This window comes from Phalacrocorax aristotelis, chromosome 7, assembly GCF_949628215.1.
Source record: "Phalacrocorax aristotelis chromosome 7, bGulAri2.1, whole genome shotgun sequence".
Classification (NCBI taxonomy): Eukaryota; Metazoa; Chordata; class Aves; order Suliformes; family Phalacrocoracidae; genus Phalacrocorax; species Phalacrocorax aristotelis.
This window is the reverse complement of record NC_134282.1, coordinates 33691833-33714733: the sequence shown is the minus strand read 5'-3', so window position 1 is coordinate 33714733 and position 22901 is coordinate 33691833. Positions and strand designations below refer to the sequence as shown.

Below are 22901 nucleotides of genomic sequence, written 5' to 3'. Positions count from 1 at the left end.
TTTTTTTTGTATTTTCTTTGTTGAAGGGAGTACTCGGTAAACTGGATCTCATTACTCAGAGCATGAATTGGTGCTGTGGTAGGGGGTTGAAACCTGCTCCCCCCAGCAGCCCTGCTCAGGAGTGCTCCTTCCCTGACCCTGGTGTGCTTTTGGAGTGATCTGGTTTCCCTCATCACATTTTACCCCATTGTCCTGTTTCCCTATGGAGCTGCCGTGTTGCCCAGGCTGAGGATGCTGCAGGGCAATGCGGGAAAAGCCACAGCTGGCACCGGGGGGATGCCGGAGCTGCTGCTAGCCTCCATCTCTGGTCCCCAAGCACTTGCAAACACCACAGCTTCTCCCCATCCTCTGCCTGCTCCCTACACCACACTGCCCTGCACCAAGGACAAAGTCACCACTTTATTCACAGCACCGGAGGCTCTCCAGCTCCATCACCCCCGCAGGCAGCCCCCTTTTACAGCTGGGGAAGGGGTGACATTGCTCAGAGGACTGTCTGCTGTTGGCCAGGCTCAGGAGGAGCCCACCATGCATCCAGGAGCAGCAGAAGGCCTCAGCATCACATTCACAGGGGGGAGCAGCAGCTCCTAGAAGCCAGACAGAGATGCTTGAGACCCAGGGTGCAGACCTCAGGCCTCCCTGATGCTTCTTGGTGAGAAGGACTTGGAGGGGAAAAATAAAAGGAGTAACCATATGGCATTAGCAGCACCCAGAGTGGATGATGCTATGGGGACATGGCTAACGAGCTGCAGGGGGAGATGCTCTTCCTCTGCCCGCTCTGCTCCACACCATGTGCAAATTGTGGAATTGCTCTCTATACATAGGGTGCTGGCTGTTTGGGGGGTTTAATAGATGGAGGGGAAACTTCCCAGTGAGATGACTTTGCCCAGGCCAGTTTCTATCTACTCGGATGTGGAGAGATGGGGGAAGGTGTCCAGGCCCCACTCAAAGGAGGCAGCATGCTCGGAAGAGCAGCATCCCGTCCAGTGAGGAGAGGTGGAGGGAGATGCTCTCGTTGGCAGAGATGAAGAGCACGGAGCCACGACGCAGAGTCATTTCGGAGGCTGCAGCTGTGGAGGTTCCCACGGCTGTCCCTTGGATCACCAGCAAGATGCTGGCAGAGTCCATGGCAGAGACGAGGTACAGCTTGATGGAGGAGGGGATCTGCAATGGGAAGGGTCACTGTGGCTGGAGTGTCCTGCTGATTTTCTTCTCTTCAGAGAGCTGGAGTGGGGTCATTCCTTTCTCACCCTGCAGCCACCTCTGCTGTGCCCAGGCCACCCTGTGCCTGCAGCAGCCCAATCCCAGGGACCTCAGCTTAGCTGAGGACACCCAAGCAGTACCTTTGACCTCTTCCTGGTCTTCCCTCTCTGCCCAGAGCTGCTGCAGAAGGTGAGCGAGCTCTAGCTGCCTCTGCCGAGAGGCAGCACTGCCTGGGGGTGACACAAGCAGGCTCAGCAGCCCCAAGCATCCCTCTGCAGCACTAGCTACGGGCAAGAAAACCCCAGCCAACACCATGACATCCTATCAAGAGCACAGCCAACACAGAAGAAAGCTGGTGTGCCCACCGTGTCCCCAAACCAGACCCATCGCTGCTCACCTCTATCCTCATGATGGCAAAGTCTGGCACAGGCGGGTCATAGAGGTAGACACTGGGGTCGAGCTGGCTCTGCGTGGCTGGGAAGATCTTGGAGCTGCTAGGTGCTGGTGTGTAGTTGAGCATCTCGCACAAGGTGAGGACGTCGATGAATTTGGGGGTGAGCCCAGCGCGCACTGTGTTATCCGAACACGCCATGCATTCCACGCAGTCTGCAGGGATGAGGCAGCGCTGTCAGCCCACCCCAACCCTCCTGCATGTCCTAGGGGTGGTCCAACCTTGTGCAGGAGACTGTGGCTACCTTGGGGGACAGCCCCTGCAAGGTCCTGGGTGAGGAAAGCCCACCGTGATGCTCACCTCCGTGCAGGTAGGCATGGGGCTCGTTGGCTCCCAGGAACATGGCCTCCCCTGGCTCCAGCCTCACCAGGTTGAGGAAGTAAATGGTGAAGCAGCCAATGTCCCCCGGGTACTGGGAGTGCAGCCGCAGCAGCAGGTCCCCGTTACTCCCCGACGTGTCCTTCCCGTCTGCCGCTGCATGGGCAGAGACCAGGTGCAATGCTGGGCAGGGAGCTGGGGGGGTGCCCCGTCCACTCCACTAAACACAGCCCTCCCCCAAAACCACTCTGGGGTGCTGCGGCAGGCAGAGAGGACCCACCTTCCTGGGAGATCCTCTTCACCAGCATGTTCAGCTGATCAACAAAGAACTTCTTCTCGCTCTTCATCAGGCGGGTGAAGCAGACACGGAGGGCGGCCGAGACACCACGGGGGTCGTCGCTCCAGCTGCGCTCCAGCTGCTCTGCCGCCACCTCCCCAATCAGCGCCCGCAGCTCAGGGACAGCTGCCAGGGTGGCCAGCCCAAGTCATCCCCAGCGGCCTCCACCATGGGGGAGCCCAGCACCCCTACCTCGTGGTATCACAGACACTGTCCCCACCCCAAATCCAGCGCAGGGAGGGAAGGTGGCATCAGAGTCCGACCTCGCAACCGCCCTCCCTTGCCATCCTTACCTTGAAGGAAGGAGATGATCTCCTCCACTGGCCGAAAGCCACATAAGCCCTCGAAGGGGGTGAGAGCGATGGCCATTTCGGGCTTGTGGTTGGCATCAGGGTAGTGCTCCGGGAACTGGGCGTGCAGCTTTGCTGCCAGCTCCTGGAGATGGGGGCAGAGGAGTTGGGTGAGCTCCCTGGGGCCATGGGGTCTGGCTGGGGCTGCCCCTCCCGAGGCTCTCCCTACCTTGTTGGGGTGTGCCTGGATGGAGAGGGCGGTGTTGACCGACAGCACCTTGAAGAGGAACGGCAGACAACCCTGGAAGGTGTCCTTCACCTTCGCCCCCAGGCAGGCAGGGTTGTCGGTGATCCACTGGCCCAGAGTCTTTTGGGGGATGCGGTTATCCTGGATGACGGCATCGCCCCGGGGGTGTGCACCCATCCAGAGCTGTGGGAGACAGGCAGATGGATGGACCCCTGAGCTGGGCGTCCAACAGGATGACTTGGGGTTTTCTGGAGGCTGTTTGGCCCTTGAGGCAATCGATGCGGCCAAGGCAGCTCCCTCAGGGGCTGAGTCACGCTGGGCTTCTCCTCTCCTCCCCTCCCGGGGCTACAGGCAGGGGAGATGCAGCCGGCTGGGACGGACACACGGCCAGGACAAGCGTATGGACACGTGGCCAGACACTCACCTCTGCATAGGGCCGGTCAGGCTGGATTTGGACCAGGGGATCGCTGCTGGCCAGCAGCTTGGCCACCTCACTCTCCAGGCCCACCTTCCCCCAGGAGTAGTTCTGCACGGCGCAGGAGAGGGGGAACACTGCGGGAAGGAAGGCAGACATCATGGGGGGTGCGGGGCGGGTGGCAGAAATAACTCCCTGAACTCCCAATCCCCCAGGCACCCCGGCGGTGGGGCCGTGAGCCGGGCAGCCCCACGGTGCGGGGCCAGAGGGAGCCAGGGCAGGTGGGGAGCGAGGGATTTGGAAGGGAGAAGGTATTTGGGGGGGGGGGGGGGGGGGGGGCGGCGATTTAAAATCATCATATAGGGGTCTTGAGGGGGGTCCTCCAACCCCGTGGGGGTGACCCACCCACCCGAGGGTCCCCCATCCCCACGGGGGTGCCCCCCCCGCCCCGGGCCCCGCTCACCGCGGATGTCCGCCATGGCAGGGCACGGCAGGGCTGCCCAGGAGCGGTAGTCCGGCGGCGGCGGCTCCGGTACCGCCTCCCCCGGCCGGGCGGGGCGGGGCGAGGCAGCACGCTACTCGCACCCTATAGCGGCCATGGGGGACTGCAGCCAGGGGCTGCGCGGGCCCGACCAGCACCACGCCCGCCCGCACGGACCTCTGTGGGGCCTGGGGGGAGGGCTGCAGGGGCCACTATAGGAGATGTGCTATAGGGGATGTTCTGTAGGGGTTGTGCTATAGGGGACAGGCTAAGGACCCTATGGGGACACCGCCTGCAAAGCATGCCCATTCCTCCTCAATAGATCCCTCTATAGGTGCTCCCCTCTAGAGCACCACCCCGCCACGCGCGCTATAGGTGGCACCCGCCGTTGTGGCGTCACGCGGCCCCGCCCCGCCAGAGCCGCCCCTCCCGGCGGGGTCAAAGCGCCTGCGCGGTGGGTGTGAGTCCGGCACGTAGGTGGTGGCGCAGGCGTCCCGGTTGCCCCGGAAGTGCCTGGCGCGGCGGTGGAAGCGCGGAGCGGAACAGAGGGGGCTGCGTCCATGTCGGGCTTCGACACCAACCCGTTTGCCGACCCGGTGGATATCAACCCCTTCCAGGTGGGTACCGGGCCCGGGCGGCCCCTTCCTACAGCTGCCCGGCCTTCCCCTCCCCGCCGTTGCGGCGGGACGTGGCACTGACTGAAGCGTCGCTGGCCAATGGTGGCGCCGCTTCTCCCCGCCGTGGCCAGTCGGGCAGAAGGGGCGGGATTAGGGGGGCCGCGCTGCGGGGCCCGGGCCGCCCCGCCCCCCCACCCCCGCTCCCCCTGCGCCTGGGGGTGCCGCGCCCGCTCCCACCGTCGGGACGAGGCCGGAGCGGGGCGATCCCGCCGGGGTCCCCCCGCCGCTCCCGCCCCCACGGGGGCCTTCCTGCCGCCCTTTGCTCAAATCCGCCATTTCTCCCCATTTTCCCCTTTCCAGGAGGGGTCTCATGCCGCCCCCCCGCAGCTCCCCAGGCCTTGGGGAGTGGAGCTCGGTGCCAGCCGTCCACCCCTGCCTCGGAGGATGCTGGAGCAGGGGTAGATGCCTCTATCGTAAAAATATTAAAAATAATCCAGCGAGAGACCTCCCTTGGCGATGCCACCGTCCGGCCGCCCGTGCGGTCTCGCTGGGGTCCGTTTTTAACATGCCAGAGCGTCGGCTCTTAAAACTCAACCTTTTGGGCAAAACGCATCCTTTGGCTGTGGTTTTCAGGAGCCTTTGAGGTTCTTGGAGACTTTATCTGCTTTCACTGGGTTTGTCCTCTGTAGGATTAACCTCTATGCTCTGAAACATGAGGTCATTTACACAGGGAGTTGGCTGGGAATGGCCTCTCGGACCTGACTTAATTGGCGGTGTGAAAATGAGTGTCTGGGCTTTGACTTTCCTCAGCGAGTGGCTGTGGAGGCTGCCTTACCTTTGCTGTCTGGCGGGGATGTAATCTGCAGGAAGGGGTGATTTCCTGACCTCTGATTTCGTGGCCAAGCCAAAGCGAAACTGTTTGTTGATCAGGCTCAGTGTTTCTTGAGGAATCAAAGTGAAATAGGAAGAGAAAAATCTTTTTTTCTCCCTCACCTTTGTTTTAACGTGCTCCTCTGTGTCTCAGGAAGGGTTTGGATGGCCATGCTCCTGTAATATTTCCTCTGGGGGGGAAGAATATAGGGTGGCTCACACATACAGTCACTGTTCCTTTAGGGATTTATTGCTTTGGCACTGAGGAAGTAAGTATTCTGTTGCTTTATGTGCATTGTAGCTGCCCTGGTATCTGACCGAAGAAGGCCGTGCTTGTGCTTTACTCACTGTTTAAACAAGAAACATTGGATGATATTTACGACTGGTAACTCTGATGTCAGGCCTATTTCTTAATGAGGACAAACGTACGTCACACCGTGGATGCCCCTGGGGTTGCCTGATAGCTCTTTGTGGCAGGTTTTATACCTTCCTTTCAGGAGTGTGGGGTTTTGTGTTCACCTTTGTCCCCTGGTTTTTAAAGAAAAATATCCCCTGTTATCAGCAGTTGGACACGAGGAATATCTGAGTGCTGCTGCCCGGAGCCTTGAAGTCCTGTCTCTCCGATTTGAACACAGCATTTCATGATGTAGGACAGCGCTGCCCTGGTCTAGTAAATCTGATGAAATGAGCCTGTTCCCTGCCAGGGTTGGGATCCTCATGCTGGCTCGGTGCACCGCGGGGCTGGGAGGACGGTTTGCCCACCCGTTGGGTGCTGACATCCCCTTCCACACGCTCTGGAGATCTTGCTGAAAGACTAGAGGCATCCTTTACCCTCCCAGCCTTGTCATGCTGATGAATATCTCCCGGGCAGAGCACCAGGATTGTCTGTCTTTTTTGTGGATCCCAGTATAGCGCTTTGTACTTTGCAAATCCTGCCATAACTGGGGATCTTTGCCTTTTAAGGAGACTTTGTTCGTGCTGTTCAATAAGCTTGGTATAAAATAAACTGGTTTGGTCCTGTTAAAAAAAAATATCTCTGGCTCTTCTTTCTGTTACTTAGTGTAACCGTTTAATGAGAGATGATTAACTGCCTTTGTCTATTCAGTAACCTGCTATAAGGGGCAGCTACTGCCAAAACTTTGATGCAATCCTCAGAGAGGGCTGGAGACTTCCATCTTGTTTATAAATATCAATAATAAAATCCTTGAGGTTTCTCTCAGTGCATCTTCCAGGTGACAGCAGTGCTCTGAGGTCCTGTACTGGTGGCTGACTGCAGGACTGGCAGTATTTGGGGCAGTTACCATGATATTTAGACAACCGTGTTAAGTTCCAGGTGATTCTTGTTTGAGTTCTCTTGCACTGATCTAATTTAGAGAGGCATCTAATTTTATTTTGTTTCTTTAACCTCTGGGAAGAGAAAGAAATGGAAGAGTATCCTTCCTTGCACAAATCTGTTGTATCAAAATCTTCCAGCAGCTCTGTCAGCTGGCACAGTGTGACAGCAACTTCATATTTGCATTTAACACTGCATTTGAAAACAGTTCTTCATGTCAGTGCAATTTGGTCCAAACATGAAATTATTCTGCACTGGGGAATTTGAAGTCGTGAAAAAGGACTTCATGTATCCCTACTGCTTGTGGAAGTGATGGTAGGAAGGGCAACAAATGGGGATCTGATCACTGGCGTTCTGCAGATCAAGCTCATAACTGACTTGTGAGCACAAAGTGTGTGGCTGGATGTACTTAATAAATGAAACAGAAGAGCTGGAGAAGTGAGAGAGCTTTCAGGTGCTCCAGCTCTTCCTTAGCTCTGAAGCAGGAAACAAGCTGAGAATTACTACTCAAATTTAACTGGGGATCCTAACAACTAAACTCTCCGAAAGGAAAAGCACATGGGGGCTTTGGAGCGGAGTGTGCCGTTACTTCCTCAGAGGAGGGACAGCCAGGTAATGTGGCTTCAAGTGGTTTAGTGGCTGAATTAAGTCCCTGTTTCACAGCATAAAGAGGCAGGCTTGTGCTTGTTTCAAGAGGGTTAACTGTCTTTTACTCCATAGCTTGCAGAAAATAACTGTAAAATGCAAAGCTCGTAGGCAACTTCTCATCATCTCCTCGGCATCTCGGCATTTCTCGTGCTTACTCATCCTTCACACTGTGTAGCGCAGGATTGCGGAAGCTGGTGCCTTTATATCACCCTCTGGTTCATAGCTGCTCTTTTCCTTCCTGCCCTATTCAGGGCACAGAGGCACATGTCCAAACACTCTTCAGCTTTGTTGCAAATTCCCTGCTTTTTGTATATCTACTTTAGACACACTTGCGCAATAGCAAGCAAGCTGAACTGCCTTGCATTGGCTGTACTGCCTCATTAAGTAGGTTTTTTTTTGAGCAATGCAAGAAGATGAGAGGTTGTCTCCCTTTGAAATAACTCTGTTCTGCAGCTGGAAGTGAAACAGTGGTGCTGCTCTCTGACCTGCTCAGGCCACTGACAGCCTGCCATTTGATAGCAGTGCTGCGCTGGTGAGCCTCCGCGTAATTTAGGAGCTTTCTTTTTGATTGGAGGTGAGTGATGGGAAGAGAAAAATGTGTGTTTTGCCTCAGTATTCTAGTGTTTCTCCTTATTTCTGAGCGCTTTCCTCCCAGCCTGGCCATTCAAGCTCTTCAGATGGTTACACACCCTTTGCTTTCTTCTTCCCATACCTTTAAGGGAGTTTCTCTTCCTTATGTGGTTGTCTTCTGCTGGACTTCAGTTAGGCTGGGACCTTGCTTGGTCTGGATTAAGGGGTATCATGCCAGCACCCAGTACCTATCATGTGTTAACCGACTGGTAAGCTTGTGTTGACAGCCCACGAGTCTGCAAAACTGCCTCCAGAGGAGTAAGTAGTGAAATAAAACCTGTGACTTGAGTCCTTGCAGTCCTTATTTCCAACATGGCCATTTGGCTTGTGCTCTTCACTTTTCACAGCCCTGCTGCGTGGGGAGTTGTACTTCATGAAGCAGCATACGAAACCTCATCTGAGATCCCTCAGCCCCGGGTGATTCATAAACTAGCGCAACCTGTTGCATAGGGAGTGTCTGCTATCAAGGAGATGTCTGAAGTTACTCATTAACTGTTCCCTATGCATCTTGCTCAGCAGAAGGCTGCGCTAAAACCCTGGGGAATGTCTCCAGCTGGTTGCAGACAAGTCAAATGACTTTTCTGCAGTGCATGGACTCGGTCAAACTCTGCTCACATTGATTGCCCACTTTTACCTTGTTACAGCCTCAATTGCTTCTCACCCCATTAACCACAAAGTTAAAATGACTGATCTTGAGACTCAAGCTGCTGAAGGAGGAGGGAAGGATAAAAAGCCACTTAAAAAAAATTTCTTTTAATCCACACCCAGCTATCAGGTTGCCAGGCTGTTCTGCAGTAGGATTTCCAAATTCAAAAAGTACCTTGTTTCTCTAATAACTAGGGAGAGAAACACTGCAGAAGTCCAAGTCTATTAGAGAGGGATCTTTATGGGAAGTAGTGTATATAAAAGAAGAAATAAAAATAGCTAAGTGCATTGCAGTGAGGGAAGAAAGGCATTTTTGGCAGAGGTGCTGAGAGCCTTTTTTTAAACAATCGGACTATTTGATGGAGATAAGTAGGAGATGCTGTGAGTACAGGTGAATGCAGCTGCTATGCTGGCAGAATTAAAACCTCTGAAGGTAACTGATGTCACACCTCCAGCTCCAGTTTCCTGGCTGTTTTGCCTTTGCAGGGTAACCACTGGCATTTTAGCTTGGTGTCCCGAATGCCCTGGGTGGCAGCTGACACCTATCAGCCAGGACTGGTTGTACCTGGAAACTCATTTTGTGAGGCTCTGTTTTGCTTTGTGGATCCTCACTTGTTTTGTGGTGCAGTTGAGGTTTGGGGGTGATGCCATGTGTCCAGAAACTCTCTTGACTGTGGATGAATGGATCTGTGTCCTGTGACAGGTCTCTGGCAATTAGGAATAACTCGCTGTAGGTAAGTGGTAGTAATCTGTAGAAAGGGCTTCTTTGCCAAAAGCATGTTGTAGTTCTTCAAATATACCTCTTGGCTGAACAGGAGATCACTTCTGCCTACAAATCTTGCCTTGCTGATAGTCGTCTCCTCAGTTATTTGAATTAATTACCAGCCAAAGCTGTCTCCCTGTGGCAGGGGTGTACTTCACCCCATCTTGTTCCCAGTTACCAAGCAGGGATAACATCTAAACTAATGACGACCTGTGTCCGGTGCTGATTTGTCTTTGCTCTCTCTCCTTTCAGGATCCCTCAGTGACACAGCTCACAAATGCTAGCCAAAGTGGCTTGGATGAATTCAATCCCTTCTCTGAGAGCTCCCAGCTGGTACGTGGCATGTGTCTTTGTGCTAGGTATATTGCTGGTGTTTTTAGCAGTGTAGGAGGGACCTTTGGTAGGTGCAGCTTAAAAGTAAGAGTGAGGCATTTGCAGCTCATTTCCCCACGGGTAGTAGTTCATTGTGTGCGTGGCAAGCTGCAGGCAACTGCTTCTGCACTGGAGCACTAATAAACCCTAGCTGGAGCTCTCTGCTCACATGGAACAGCTTCTTTCAAACTGGCTGCTGGCTCACAGTAAAGCTATATGAAGTGTGAAGGGGAAGATGTTTTGTGGCAGGATGCATCAATATTTATTTGGTCTCTGGGTTGGAAGCTGAACTGCTGTGGTGGTGTCGTCGATGGATTGCTGCAAGAACTTCATTCTTATTTCCTGCTGCTGCCATGTGCGAGGTGGGAAAGGAGGGCAGGAAGGTGGGGTAAAGCAATATTTGCAGTCCAAACAACTGATCAAAATCCCTTTTTTTTTCTCTTATGCCTAATACCCGTAATCCTTGGGTGCTGCTCCCCCAGTGCCTTAAGGAACTAACAAACTTTTGAAAAAGCAGAGTTGCTTCCTGCTGGTGCTTTCTGATTCAGTAGTGTTAAAATTTGAACTATCGTTTGCTAAAAGAAGTCACATGTAATGTTTTTCCCTTGCTGCTTGTGACTTTACATGCAGACAAATGCAGCACGGACAACGCCAGCCACGCAGCCCTCTGGCCGCTCGCAGCCTGCTGTTCTGCAGACATCTGTGGAGCCCACTCCCCAGGTATGGCAGCCCCTCACTGCCGCCTTCCCAAGAGCTAGGCTGGAGAGCATGAAGGAGCTCCCATGGGCCTCTGGAGGCATGTGGGAATAGGAGGGGAAGGGGATTTTGTGGGGCTGGGTATGGGAAGCTGGGAGTGATGTTTTAGACTTGCATTTGTACCTGCCTTGCAAAGCAGATCTCTGTAGGAAATACAGACATGCAATTTTTTTAATGCCTTTTCCCTGTCCCTCTGGTGACAGAGCTTGCTTTTCCTTGTATCCTATTTGCTCTGGCTTCCCTCTGCAAACACTGAAATGTGTCCCATTAGTGCTTTTGGCTTAGTTCTCATGACTAGTCAGACACACTCAGTTCCAGGAGTGTAAATGCAGTCTAGCTAGATGTTGCAGCCGCTGCTTAGGCGGCTAGCAAGTACCTGACTGCCAGGACCACCTCATCTAAAGAGCAAAGAAGCCAAGGATGGTAGGAGAAAGGATCTGTTCTCACAATAGCAAACAGCTCAAAGAGATTCTGAAGAGGTGTGGTAAGCAGTTGTCTTGCCTTTCCTTTGAAACTCCTGCCCTAGTGGGGAAGGGAATTGTCCTGGTGAACTCAGGAGTCCTGCTTGCTGCCCTGTTGCAAGGCACTTAGAGCAGTGAGACAGACTGGGAGATAGAAGAAGCTGCAAGAAAAGCATAGCTTTGCTGAGAGGGGAGGGCATAGAGGGTGGGCATCAGGCTGGATAGCCTCCTGAGGGCTCTTCCAGCCCTGTCTTCCTATGGGGCGAGAGAAGAACATCTGGGTGGAGTCTGCATTGATCTTTATTTTGTCCTCCAGCAGGTAAGGCAGAAAGCCTCAATACACTTCAGATCAGCCACGGGTATTCAGCTTTCAAACTGTCCTCAACCCTTGCTGTTGAATTGCCTTTGTGTCCGTTCCAGTTTGGCATCTGGTGTGTTTGCTGGTGGTATTGCCACTGCCTCAGTAAGGGAAGGTCTAACCTTTTTCTTCCCCTACTTTAGGCTGTGGCTGCGGCAGCACAGGCTGAGCTTCTTCAGCAGCAGGCAGAATTAGAGAGGAAGGCAGCCGAGTTGGAGAAGAAGGAAAGGGAATTGCAGAGTAACACAGCCAGCATTAATCGTGAGTAGTGCTTCCTGCCCTGCCTGCAATGAGTGTGGTGCCCAGGGAAGCCCGGATGCTTGGTTTGTCAGGATTTGATGAAGGCTCAGCCCGTCCAAGTATACGCAGCTTTTACAAGCGTGTATCTTTCCTCTAATCCTTCACAGCTGTGGTAACCCTTTAGGGACTGTACCTGTCATCCCTTAACTTACAAGGTGGGAAAGAAGCTCAGAGGTGAGATGCTGGAGACCAGCTCTGGTGTCTCTCTGCCCTCGAGCATGCTGTCAGCATCTGCACTTGGCCACGTTAAGTTCTTCAAACACCAGTTCCATATCCATGTCTGAGCTGTTGTGTGATGCTTCCACTTCGAGGCTTCTCACAGAGAGCAATAAAGCTTTTTCTTCAGTTTTGAGGCTGTTTTAACCACAGCAAAACAATATTTTCTTTTCATCTTGGTTTTAAATGGTTGAATCTGGGCTTGTAGTGCTTCGTGGCGGTGGTTGTGATGGCCCTTTGGCCATTGCAAGGGAATTCTACCTCCTACAGAGGAAAGCCCTGAGACTGGGCTGGTCTGCCTCACTGCTGCCAGCAGAGTTAACACACCCCAGCTGCACTGCCTGCTCAGACCTAGTTACTTACTGAGACCTATCCCCTTCCAAGGTTTTAATATCAGTAGATATGAATGGCTACTTGCAAATTATGGTGTGTGAATTAGTCTTTCAACAAGAGCAAGTGGAGAACTGCTCATTTCTCTGTTCCACAGCGAGGCAAAACAACTGGCCTCCTCTTCCCAGGAAGTGTCCGATCAAGCCGTGCTTTTATCAGGATTTTTCTGCAGACATCCCAGCTGACTACCAGCGGATATGCAAGATGCTGTATTACTTGTGGATGTGTAAGTAACACACTGAACTACAATAAAAACTCTTTTGAAGAAGATTCTGTATAAAACGCTGAGCTTTGACCTACAGTAAGTTCTGTAGATGTTGTCTGCAAGGGTAAAATAATGTCTCTGACAGAAAATGTAAAAGACTCCAAGTTTATGCTTTGGGAATAGCTCATTCATGACAGAATTTTGGTGGTTTTTTTTTTTTTTGGTTTTTTTTTGTTTAATGGAGGCTTTATCATCTGTCCTGAAACTCTGAAAGACAGGAGATGGGGGGCAAAACAGTCTTAACCATTCTTGTCAATTTTGGTGCTTTGAATAGCTTTAAGATTTGGTTGTAAGCAGCAGGATCAGATGAAGTTCTTAGGTTAAGCTCCTGTTTCCTTTCAAGGAAGGCAAGGAAATTAGGTGGCCCAAAGTCTCCTTAATTTCTGCAGAGCTCCATGGGTTGAGTGGAAGATTAGGAATGCTGCCAAATTTTCCAAGAACTCACTGATGTTTTTTCTTCTCTATCCCATCCTAAACAGTACATTCGATTACCCTCCTGCTAAACCTGCTTGCTTGCCTGGCATGGTTCACAGTCAAGTCGGACAGAGGGGTAGACTTTGGTCTCTCAATCCTGTGGTTTATTTTGTTCACCCCTTGTGCCTTTCTCTGTTGGTACCGACCAATTTACAAGGCTTTCAGGCAAGTACTATTTTCCTCTGTAACAGAGATATATCTTTTAGTGAGAGGAGCTTTGCTTTTATCTGTTCAAATTGTGTGTTGCCTGCAGGATTTTTCTAGCTGTTTGTGTCATTAGATAGATCAAACCTGCTTGTTCCTAAACAAGAAGTGTCTGATGGAACTTAATTATGGTGGTCCTTTTTCATCTTGAAAGCCTAGCCAATCATCGGGCCCTACTTTTTTTTATTCATATTTAAAACTGTTTGGTACATTCATGTGTTGAGCACACCGTGTGTGTTAAGGCAGCTGCCTTCACTCCATCGTGCACTGTCCAGAGCAGTGATTTTGTGATACGCAGATGACATGTTGTAAATTGTGTTGCTGCATAAGTTCCTCCTGAAATCACCTCCCTGTAGCAGCTTTCCCCAGGAGAAAAGAGTTTAGTGAAATTGTTTCCCTCCCCTTAGAGAAGGGAGTCTGTGCAGGGATCACATGCCTGGGTTTCACTCTTCCTGCTGTTTCTCCTGCAGGTCTGACAGCTCCTTCAGCTTCTTCGTCTTCTTTTTCATCTTCTTCTGCCAAATAGCAATCTACATCATCCAGGCAGTTGGCATTCCTGGCTGGGGAGACAGGTAAGCTTGGCTTCATGGGCTGCCATGTCACAGCCCTGCACAGATGCTTTTTCTCACCAGGGCTGTGACTGTCGGAAGCTTTGGGGTCTGTTTCTGACAGTTGTCTCTTCTTTCTCCCATGGTTTTCTTCTCTCACCTGATACACAGCTTTGGCAGGTCCCAGCTGGGCTGCCTCTCTCCTCCACTCTTCCTGCCCTAGTCCCAGCAAAGGCATGTACTTTTGCTGCTGCTGCCAGCACTGAAAAGAGTATGTGAAATTTTCTATGCCTCCTCTCCTGCCTTCTGCCTCACTTTATATATATAATACTTATTTCTTCTTGATACTGAGCCTCTGGTGTTGACTGCATCTGCCTTGTGTTAAAATGGAGCCTTCCCTGATGGAGGCTGTAGTGTGGGGATGAGGGATCTCTGACACAGAGCCTGGGTACAGCTTAACTCGATACTGCTGCTAGCAGCCTGATTCTGTCCCCAAACTCCTCCTGAATTTCTCTTGAGTGTGGTGTTGGTGGGCTGTGCTTCAAAAAAAAACAAGCAGAGAGGGTTTTATGCTCACCTTTCTTGATGGCATTGTACAGAAGGGTAAGTCTGGGCTTCTGGAGTGGGTCCAACAGGCCTCTTGTCAGCAGTTTCCCCCTGCAGTGAAAGCACTGGCTTTCTTTTCGCCTTGCTGTGTTGGCCACAGATCAGATTCCTGAGTTACTGTGAACAGCGAAAAGGTTAACAGCTAGTGGTTTTTCTCCTGAGGGTGAGCCCTCAGGTGATGAGCGCAGTGAAACTGCTGTCTATTTTTGCCCGCTGCCTGCAGTACAGCTCATGGGCAAAGCTGTCCTTGTACTCCCTCCCCTGCTAACTGATGCTGCCTTAGTCATGGGGAACTGGGAGGGGGCTAACTTTGGAGAGCATGCGTTGAGCTTTCTGCTGTATTTCCTTGAGCCAGACAGCACATTTATTTTTGGCTGTAGTGCATGGCGTAACTTTCCATTCCCTTGTAATGAGCAAGAAGTTGTGCAGCACCTCAAATGGGACAGTTCAGCTCACTTGATTACCTCTCTCCTGGTGGCGCACTCTTTGCTTTGTTTAGCAGTCGGAAGATTCGTTTTTCCAGCACCCAGGAGGATGTTTTGAGTGAAACATCTTGGTGTTTTTGCCCAGAGCCAAGCACTGACAACTCCCAGCACCCTCACTGCTCCAACCCTTCAGCAACTGCCAGTTTCCTCCTTTCTGTAGCTCTTTACTTCATCCCGTCTGTCCTCTTCCTCCCCTCCCAACACTTACATCCCTGTCCAGGCAGAGCTGTCACAGTGACATGTAGATCTAGGCCCCAGATCTGCCAGCCGTTCTCTTCCAATTTAGATGTGCCAGCCTATCTTTACACTGCTTGGCTGACTTCTGAGAAGGTGTTTGTGGAAGTGACTTGATTTATGACAGTATCAAGTGCTGCTGAAGGGGAGTGGTCCACGGGCTAGGGCTGTAATGGGTGGTGTGAGTGTGATTATCTTGTGTAGAGGTGGATTGCTTCTAAAGAAATGTTAATGGAAATTCTGGCTCCCAAATGAGTGCCTGGGTGAACTCTGGGTTCCTGTTTTCACAGCCGTTTTGTTTGGGTTTGCGCTTCCCTGTAACCTTCCCCCCAAGGCTCTTGTGCAATGTGTTGGTGCCTCTTCTCCCTCTGCTCCATCTCATCCTGTGAATCAAATGCTCGCCAGGCTCACTCTGCTCTCATCTCGCTTGCAGCGGATGGATTGCGGCGCTATCTGAGGTGAAGGAAAACCTGGCCGTGGCTATTATCATGATGGTGGTGGCAGGATTCTTCACGCTGTGTGCAGTTCTCTCACTCCTCCTCCTGAAGCAGGTGAGTGGCTTGGAGGCAAGGTGAGGTCTCTGCTGAATAGAAGATCCACAGGTCAGGCTGCTCCCAGGGTATCCTGGGGTTGCCACCGCCTCTCATCTGTCTGGCGGTTAGCTTGCTTTTGTAGGTATAATTGGGGCACTGTCAGGTCAAGAGCTTTTAATGAAAGTATTTTTGTTTGTGCTTCCTGCTTCACTGTCGAGTTGCTTGAACACACTAAAGGGACTTGCAGGTGGGAAAGTAGTCTTTGGGGAGGGAACAAGAGGCGTGGATGCTTCAGTAAGGCACGCCATTAACCGCGCACAGTATGATAAAGGAGGGTGTAGTAAGGCTTGCTGTGTCGGCTGCTGTCAATTCTATTAAATAATCCTGAGAAGGTGGCCAGCAAGGTCCCAGATGTCACCTGCCTCAAAGAGACATAAAATTTCTAGCACCTCCCTTTAGCTTATGGGTCTGTCCAGAGGTGGCTGAGGAGAGAAGGTTTTGTTCGGTTATCCAGGGCTTTACAATCACTGCTACCGCAATGTGGTGGGACTTCTCAAAGCCTGGTGAGATCCAGAGTGCCTTCCTGCTGGCTCCTAAACACAAACCTCACTTTCTCCTTCTGATCGACCACACCAGGGTTGCATTTGTGTGATTAACAGCAGAAATGTAGCTTTGGGGAAGGCAAGGACAGACTGGTCCTGTTTCTATTACTTCCTCCTCCTTTTCTCCTAAATTGTATCCTGAAGGAAATACCTGATGCTTGTAGTTGCAGGGACCTTCAGATCCTGCCTCGCAAGTGTCTGTAAATGCAGGGGTTAAGAGTCCGTACCATCACAGTGTGGGGAGCGGAGCTTTTGGTCTGATACCTGCCATTTTGCCAAGAGCTCCACATTTTACCACAGATAAGGGTCTCCTGAAAGCTGCAGCATCATGTGCTGGGTGAGATGGAGCTCATGGCTCCAGCCCATCCTCTAGCTGCCAAAAGAGCTGATTAGTGACACGGCCAAGGAAAAGCAAGCAAGGTGTGTGCAGCAACCTGTACTTGCAGGATAATTTTTTTCCTCTCTTGTTTCCCAGGTGCATTCCCTGTATCGACGCACAGGAGCCAGTTTCCAAAGGGCCCAGGAAGAGTTCTCCCAAGGCATCCTCACCAACAGGGGCTTCCAGAATGTAGCTGCTGGGGCAGCCTCCTCAGCTGCACAGAGCGCTTTCCGGGGGAACTAGCTCTTCCCGGGGCTACCTCCCTCTCGCTTCCTCTGCCATCATCACCCCAACTTTTTTTTTTGTTCTAAAGATGCACTTTTTGAGGGTACCATGTTAGCTCTGTGGTGCCAACTCCAGATAAGAAGAGGTCTGTTTTTTTTTAGCTTCAGCTGGCCTAGGTTTGTGATGATTAGTTTTCCCTGTCTTGTTTTAGGGTGTGGGAAGATAGGGGAGACATTCTCTGAAGCAAATATATTTCTCTATCCAGGACATACCGAGTGTTTGTCTCTTCCTCCCCTCACCCTGTCCACAGCAGAAAGGCAAGGGGAAGCAGGTCTCTGATTTTACTCTCTCTTCTATTGGTCTTTGCTATGAAGAATTTGATTATCTGATGTTTTGGGGGGGTTTTGTAACTTGCATGTAGTTTGTCATTAATTTTAAGAGCAGAAACTCTACTTCTGGTTTATTACACTTACACAATGCTGCATTTTTGACCTCTTAACTGCTCACCTTCCTGAGAGTCAGGTTAACGTGGCATGGAGGAAAACCTGGGAACAGGGAGGATCAGAAAGGAGGGGAAAGTTCTTTCTGCTTGTTCCCCCCTGGCAGATATCCCCTCTGCTTCCACGAGGATCCCACAGATTGCCCTTGGGGCTCCTGTGCCCCTTTGCCAGCACCCAAGGCCCTGGGCATGGAGAGGGAGAGAAGGGATCAGCGGGGGCTGAGCCTTCATTAAGGCCTTAAACCAGGGGATGGAGGGAAAAGGGGATTTCTGTTTGCCTCGCCAGTTCTGCTGTTTGGGGATCAGCGGCACTGAGGGCACCGGCTCCAACACCGCGTGGTGCCTGCCATGTCCTTCTCCCAACTAACCTTGAGCACCTGCCAGCCAAGAGCATGAATGAATTTTTTTCCAGCGACAATTCCTCCCTGCCTTCCTACTCCCACGTGTTGGCTTTGGTGTGGTTTTTTTTCTGTTGTTCTGGTTTTGCGGTTTTTATTTCAGCTGGGAAAGAACTGGTTTGATGTGCGTTTTGCTCGGAAAGCTGTGTCCTGAGATGGGGTGTCCCTTTGGATGCGGATGTGGTCTGGGGGCTGATGTGCAGGGGACATACGGTTTCCTCCCGCCTTGTGTGGGGTGGTATTTTTGTGCCCCGTCCTTTGCTGGCAGAGCCTGTGCTGGGGGGCTGCCCGGGGCCCCCCCAGCCGTCTTGGCCAGAAATTGGCGATTTTACACCCCTTTCCTCCTGTTTTATTTTTTTCCCCTGCGTTTGACTTTTTTCATGTAAAAAAGGAATATAATTAATAATAAAAGGTATATGTGCTCAAAAGAGAATCGCTCGCCTGTCGGGGGCGTGGTTTTTGCGGGGGCGTGTCCGGGGGCGTGTCCAGGACCGGGGCGCGCCGGGAAGGCGGAAGCGGGGTCGGTGCGGAGATGGCCGGTGCGGGCTGGGCCCCGCCGCGCCTGGACGAGTTCATCCTCACTGAACGCCTTGGTGCCGGCACCTACGCCACCGTCTACAAGGCCTACAGGAAGGTAGGGCCGGGCCTGCTATGGGGACCCCTCCCAATCTCCCCCCCGACCCCCTGGGACCCTCCTTTTCACAGTCCTCCATATGTGACACCATCCCTATAGCCCCTATATGAGACCTGCAGCCCCCAGCTTGGGACCTGTCCCCTCTCCACCCCTGCCAGGGGCTCCTTTTTCCCCCCGCCCACCCAGACCCCTCTGGCAGGCTGGGGAAGGGCCCTCAGGGTGGCTCTTTGGGTGGGTGGGGGGCTCCAGGGTCGGCTCCCCTCGGCAGAGGGATGCACGTGAGGTGGTGGCCATCAAGTGTGTGAGCAAGAGGAGCCTCAACCGGGTGTCGGTGGAGAACCTGCTGACGGAGATTGAGATCCTGAAGACCATCCGCCACCCACACATCGTGGAGCTCAAGGACTTCCAGGTGGGGCTGGGGGCTTCCAACATCCAGCCAGCTCAGGTTCTGGGGTCTGTCCCAGCTCCCCAAAGGTGTATCCATGGGGCTGGGTGCCAGCAACTGGGCAAACTGGTCCAAGCGGGCCCTGTGTGGGTGAGATATGCGGTGGGACAGGCCAGGGTGGCCTGATGGGGTCCTCTTGCACAGTGGGACAGTGACCACATCTACCTGATCATGGAGTTCTGCGCTGGGGGGGACCTCTCCCGCTTCATCCGGATGCGCAGGATCCTCCCCGAGAAGGTGGCACGCATCTTCCTGCAGCAGCTTGGTAAGGATGTGCTATCCAGTGCCCATACCGGCCCTGTCAGGCACCTTCCCCAGGGGTTTGGGGGTGCGGTGGCATCCCACCTGCCACGTGCCCTTCTGCCTGCCCAGCCTGCGCCCTGAAGTTCCTCCACGACTGCAACATCTCCCACCTGGACCTCAAGCCACAGAACATCCTCCTGAGTGCCCTGGAGAACCCCCAGCTGAAGCTGGCAGGTCAGGGCAGGTCCCTGGGAGGGGCTGGTGGTGGTAATTCACTCTTCCCTCCCCTAAGCTCTCCTTGCCCTCTCCCCCACTAGATTTTGGGTTTGCGCAGCACATGTCGCCATGGGACGAGAAACACGTTCTGCGGGGCTCCCCACTCTACATGGCCCCTGAGATGGTGTGCCGCCAGCAGTACGATGCCCGGGTGGACTTGTGGTCCGTGGGTGTCATCCTTTATGGTAGACTTTTGTTTTTATATCCAATGGGGCTGGACACAGGGCCAGTTTCCCCCACTCCCTCTGCCCCTGCGGCTCCCTTTCTCCCCCTACAGAAGCACTTTTCGGAAGGCCACCCTTCGCCTCCCGCTCCTTCGCTGAGCTGGAGGAGAAGATCCGCAGCACCCAGGCTGTCGAGGTAACGTGGGATGGGATAGAGCTAGATAGGGTCTCGCAGCCTGTCCCTGTGTGCTGGGGTTGCAGTGGGGCTGGTGGTCTCAGCCCCCTTCCCTCCCCAGCTGCCCAGCCGGCCCCTGCTCTCCCCGGAGTGCCGGGATCTTTTAGGACAGCTCTTGGAGAGGGATCCGATGAAACGTATCTCTTTTGAGCACTTCTTTGCCCACCCTTTTGTGGATATGGAGCACATCCCCAGCCCTGAGAGCCTCTGCAAGGCGGTGAGCGGGGTGCTGGGGTGCTGCTCCCTGGGGATGCTGTGGGAGATGAGCCCTGAGCTCCCCCCCTTGTCTCCTCCAGACTGACCTGGTGGTGGAGGCAGTGAAGAAGGATCAGGAAGGGGATGCCTCCGCTGCCCTCTCACTCTACTGCAAAGCCCTGGAGTATTTTGTGCCAGCTCTGCACTGTGAGTCTGCCCTTTTTGGTAGGCTGCATGGGTCATGGGCGGTGCTGGGTACATTCTGGGGGGCAGCACCCTAGGGGAGGCCAGTTTGCAGCCCACCCTCCCCCCAGTGTTTGGTCATTCTCCCCCCCCAGATGAAAGTGATGCTCGCCGGAAAGAAGCCATCCGTGCCAAGGTGAGCCAAAAATCCCTGTGGAGGTGGGGAACATCATTCTCCCAACTTAGGTCAGCAAGATGCACCCCAATCCTCTGTCCCCTGTGGTGGAGGTCCCCTCACTCTCCCACCCCCGCTGTGGGCAGGTGGGGCAATACATCTCCCGAGCAGAGGAGCTGAAGGCGTTGGTCACCTCCAGCAGCAAGAATCTCCTGCAGCAAGAGAACCCGTCCAGAGCGCTCCTTAAAGGTAGTGGTTTTTAGGGACATCCCACCTCCCAGCATCGGCGGAACAGGACGGGGGCACCCAGTGGTGTTTTGGTCTGAAGCGTGCCTCATGGGGGTGCTCCCCAGTGCAACATCTGCTCTTGCAGAGATGGCCAAGGACAAGCCTCGGCTCTGCACTGCGCTGGAAATGGCTTCTGCTGCCATTGCTAAGGTGAGTCGTGGATTTGGGGGTCCCCTCTCCCTCGAGTGGAAGGGGAAAGAGCAAATCCAGGTGGGGAGGGAGCTGGCATTACCGCCTGGCTGCAGCCTGACCTCTGGGGTCTCTTGCAGGAGGAGGAAGGCAAAGATGACAGTGACACCCTGGAGCTCTACCAGCAGAGCCTGGGGGAGCTGCTGCTCCTCCTGGCTGGTGAGTTGTGGCCATAGCAGGCACTGTGGGGCAGGGACAGATCCTGCACCCATGGCTGATCTGGTGGCACATCCCTCTTCCCTCTGCAGCGGAACCTGCAGGCAGGCGACGGGAGCTGCTCCACGCAGAGGTGAGTGCCAGCCGTGGGACAGTGGTGTGTCCCCCTTGGCATGGCTTTGAAGGGGCTTTCCTCTCTTTCTGCCAGATCCAGAACCTGATGGCCCGAGCTGAGTACCTGAAAGATCAGATGAAGGTACAGCTGCTTAGGGGGCCTGTGGAGCATGCTTGGGAGGGGGTTTACAGGCTAGAAAACATTCCTCTCCCCTGGCAGATGCGGGAGGCGCAGTCTATGGGCAAGGAAGCACTGGCAGAGCCTGTCCGGAGCAGTGAGTACCCCTCTCTGTCCTCCCTCATCCCTCTGGAGGGGCCTTGGTGAAAAAGGCCTGGGGAAGCATCCCCCCTCGTGGCTATGGTCCTGTAGTAGGGAATATCCCTACAGCTGCTGCAGCTATGGGGATATTTCTGCCCATGGGTAATCCTGATACCGCATGCCCTCCTCTCCCCCCAGCATGGGGTCATCCATGCCTGGGAGCCCACCCAGGCTGGGTGACAGTGTGTGCAGCCAAGTGAGCACCCTCTGTCCCCCCGGCACAGCCTGTACCTTGCAGTGATGACAGGAGCCGGCCGGCAGGATGCTGCTCACTGCCCTGGCACTGCCATGCAAAGAGATGCCGTCAGCGGTGGGGAGGGAAGACAAGGCTTTCATCCTGACTGCATCGGGACAACCACCTCAGGGGTTCACCCTTGGGCTTCCACCCCCGGAGGGTCCCACGGGTGGGTCTGCAGGGCTATCTGCCTCTCTCCCTGGGCGCTGGCATCAACTCATTTCCTGACAGGCAGAGTTCCCTCCCAGCCCTGCCTCGACTGTCTGCTGCCACAGCCTCCCCTGACCATGGCGGGCAGGTTATTCCACTCTAATTCCCTCCCCTGGCTCCATAGGACTAGGTATTTTTATCCTGGCGCCAGGCTCCGGCAGAATATCCCCCCTGCCAATCACATATGTCTCTTGCCTTTTCGGCTGGATGTTTCTTCCACCTCCCATATTCTTCTGGGGGAACCCTGAGCATATGCACAGCCCAGACCCACAGAACCATGCTGGTAGCTCCAGGCTGTTGGTAATGGCAGCAGGCAGGGGGTCGGGGGTGCTTCCTGCGCCCGCCCTCTGCTGTGCCTTTCTCGCCCAGCAACTACCTCTTTGCACCCACCGTCGCTCGCCCAGCCTGGAGCACCCAGTTGCATTGTCCCAGCCCAGCCGTACCTCCCTTTCACTGCTGGAGCATTGAGGTCAAGGCTTTTTCTTCCTAAACCTGCCTGTACTGGAGTCTGGCAGGTGCTGATTGTATTCATCGTTTGTGTCATGAGGTGTTACCGGTGCTCAGCAGGGACAACTGATTGTGCGTGCTCCTCCACGGGTATAGTCGTCAAATAAAACAGATGAGCAGAAATCAATCACCTTCAGGGACAGAGTCATGTGGCTGAAAACAGCGATACTTCCCTGAAGGCAGAGCCTGGGCATCCTGTCTGCTCTGCTTCTCAGGGCTCTGACAACCTGAATATCCAAACTATATTCCCAGGAGCCTCCCCAGCCCTGCGGAGGTCATGTATCTGGGGTGGGGAGGTCTGCCTGTCCTGCAAAGCAAGGGGCTTGTCTCAAAATCTGCTGTATTTCAAGGGAATGTAATTTATTGTCTTTAATAAACACTTACTTTGATTTCTCCAACTCCTCCAGTCTTGGGTTTGTTCTTTAAGACCCAAGAGGGGGCTTCAGCCAAATGCAGGACAAAGAGCTAGCCTGGGGTGCCTGGAGCCATCAGGAAGGGCCAGGGACCCCTTGTTGCTGTCCCCCTGCCCAGGACCAGAGCAAGGGGTGCCCTTCTCTCCTCCAGCCAGTGCTGGCTGGGAGGGTGCCACCTCCCCATACTCCCTGGGGACATGAGGCAGCCAAAGCACGGTTTGACCTTGTTTTCGCTCCAGATCTTTTTTTTTTCTTGTGTGCGCGCGTGTAAAACATTGAGCAGAACAACACGGAAGATTACGTAAAATCACATTTTCTCCAATAGATTTTTATGGCAGGCGAGGAACGACTGGGCAGCAAGGTGTGGGGG

The 22901-nt window shown here is 53.5% G+C and overlaps 3 protein-coding genes across 12 annotated transcripts; 2 read left to right on the top strand and 1 right to left on the bottom strand.

The window, feature by feature from the left end:
* Positions 1-379: 379 nt before the first annotated feature.
* MPI (mannose phosphate isomerase) lies at positions 380-4132 on the bottom strand. 4 transcript variants are annotated; one of them, XM_075099887.1, is made up of 8 exons: positions 3722-4132; positions 3268-3395; positions 2826-3026; positions 2600-2741; positions 2250-2432; positions 1952-2125; positions 1598-1806; positions 380-1161 (listed from the first exon to the last, which is right to left on the bottom strand). In XM_075099887.1, the coding sequence occupies exons 1-8, from the start codon at positions 3735-3737 to the stop codon at positions 943-945; spliced, it is 1272 nt and encodes a 423-aa protein (XP_074955988.1). In that variant the 5' UTR covers positions 3738-4132; the 3' UTR covers positions 380-942. The 4 variants fall into 4 exon arrangements, with proteins under 4 accessions (XP_074955988.1, XP_074955990.1, XP_074955987.1 ...); XM_075099889.1 differs by lacking the exon at positions 2250-2432 and having other exon boundaries at positions 3722-4075; XM_075099886.1 differs by lacking the exon at positions 3722-4132 and having other exon boundaries at positions 3268-3432.
* Positions 4133-4182: 50 nt separating this feature from the next.
* On the top strand, positions 4183-17983 carry SCAMP2 (secretory carrier membrane protein 2). Its single transcript, XM_075099892.1, has 9 exons — positions 4183-4356; positions 9498-9578; positions 10248-10337; positions 11336-11453; positions 12196-12324; positions 12843-13002; positions 13512-13613; positions 15348-15465; positions 16525-17983. The coding sequence occupies exons 1-9, from the start codon at positions 4300-4302 to the stop codon at positions 16669-16671; spliced, it is 1002 nt and encodes a 333-aa protein (XP_074955993.1). The 5' UTR covers positions 4183-4299; the 3' UTR covers positions 16672-17983.
* Positions 17967-22516, top strand: ULK3 (unc-51 like kinase 3). 7 transcript variants are annotated; one of them, XR_012661649.1, is made up of 16 exons: positions 17967-18184; positions 18434-18593; positions 18774-18894; positions 19002-19106; positions 19190-19333; positions 19426-19508; positions 19609-19764; positions 19844-19949; positions 20081-20121; positions 20247-20349; positions 20474-20538; positions 20658-20736; positions 20826-20866; positions 20919-20989; positions 21068-21122; positions 21391-22516. XR_012661649.1 is itself a non-coding variant. In XM_075099881.1 (16 exons), the coding sequence occupies exons 1-16, from the start codon at positions 17967-17969 to the stop codon at positions 21405-21407; spliced, it is 1542 nt and encodes a 513-aa protein (XP_074955982.1). In that variant the 3' UTR covers positions 21408-22516. The 7 variants fall into 7 exon arrangements, 6 of the variants coding, with proteins under 6 accessions (XP_074955982.1, XP_074955980.1, XP_074955985.1 ...); XM_075099881.1 differs by having other exon boundaries at positions 20942-20989; XM_075099879.1 differs by having other exon boundaries at positions 20942-20989; positions 21305-21392.
* The last annotated feature ends 385 nt before the right edge of the window (positions 22517-22901 follow it).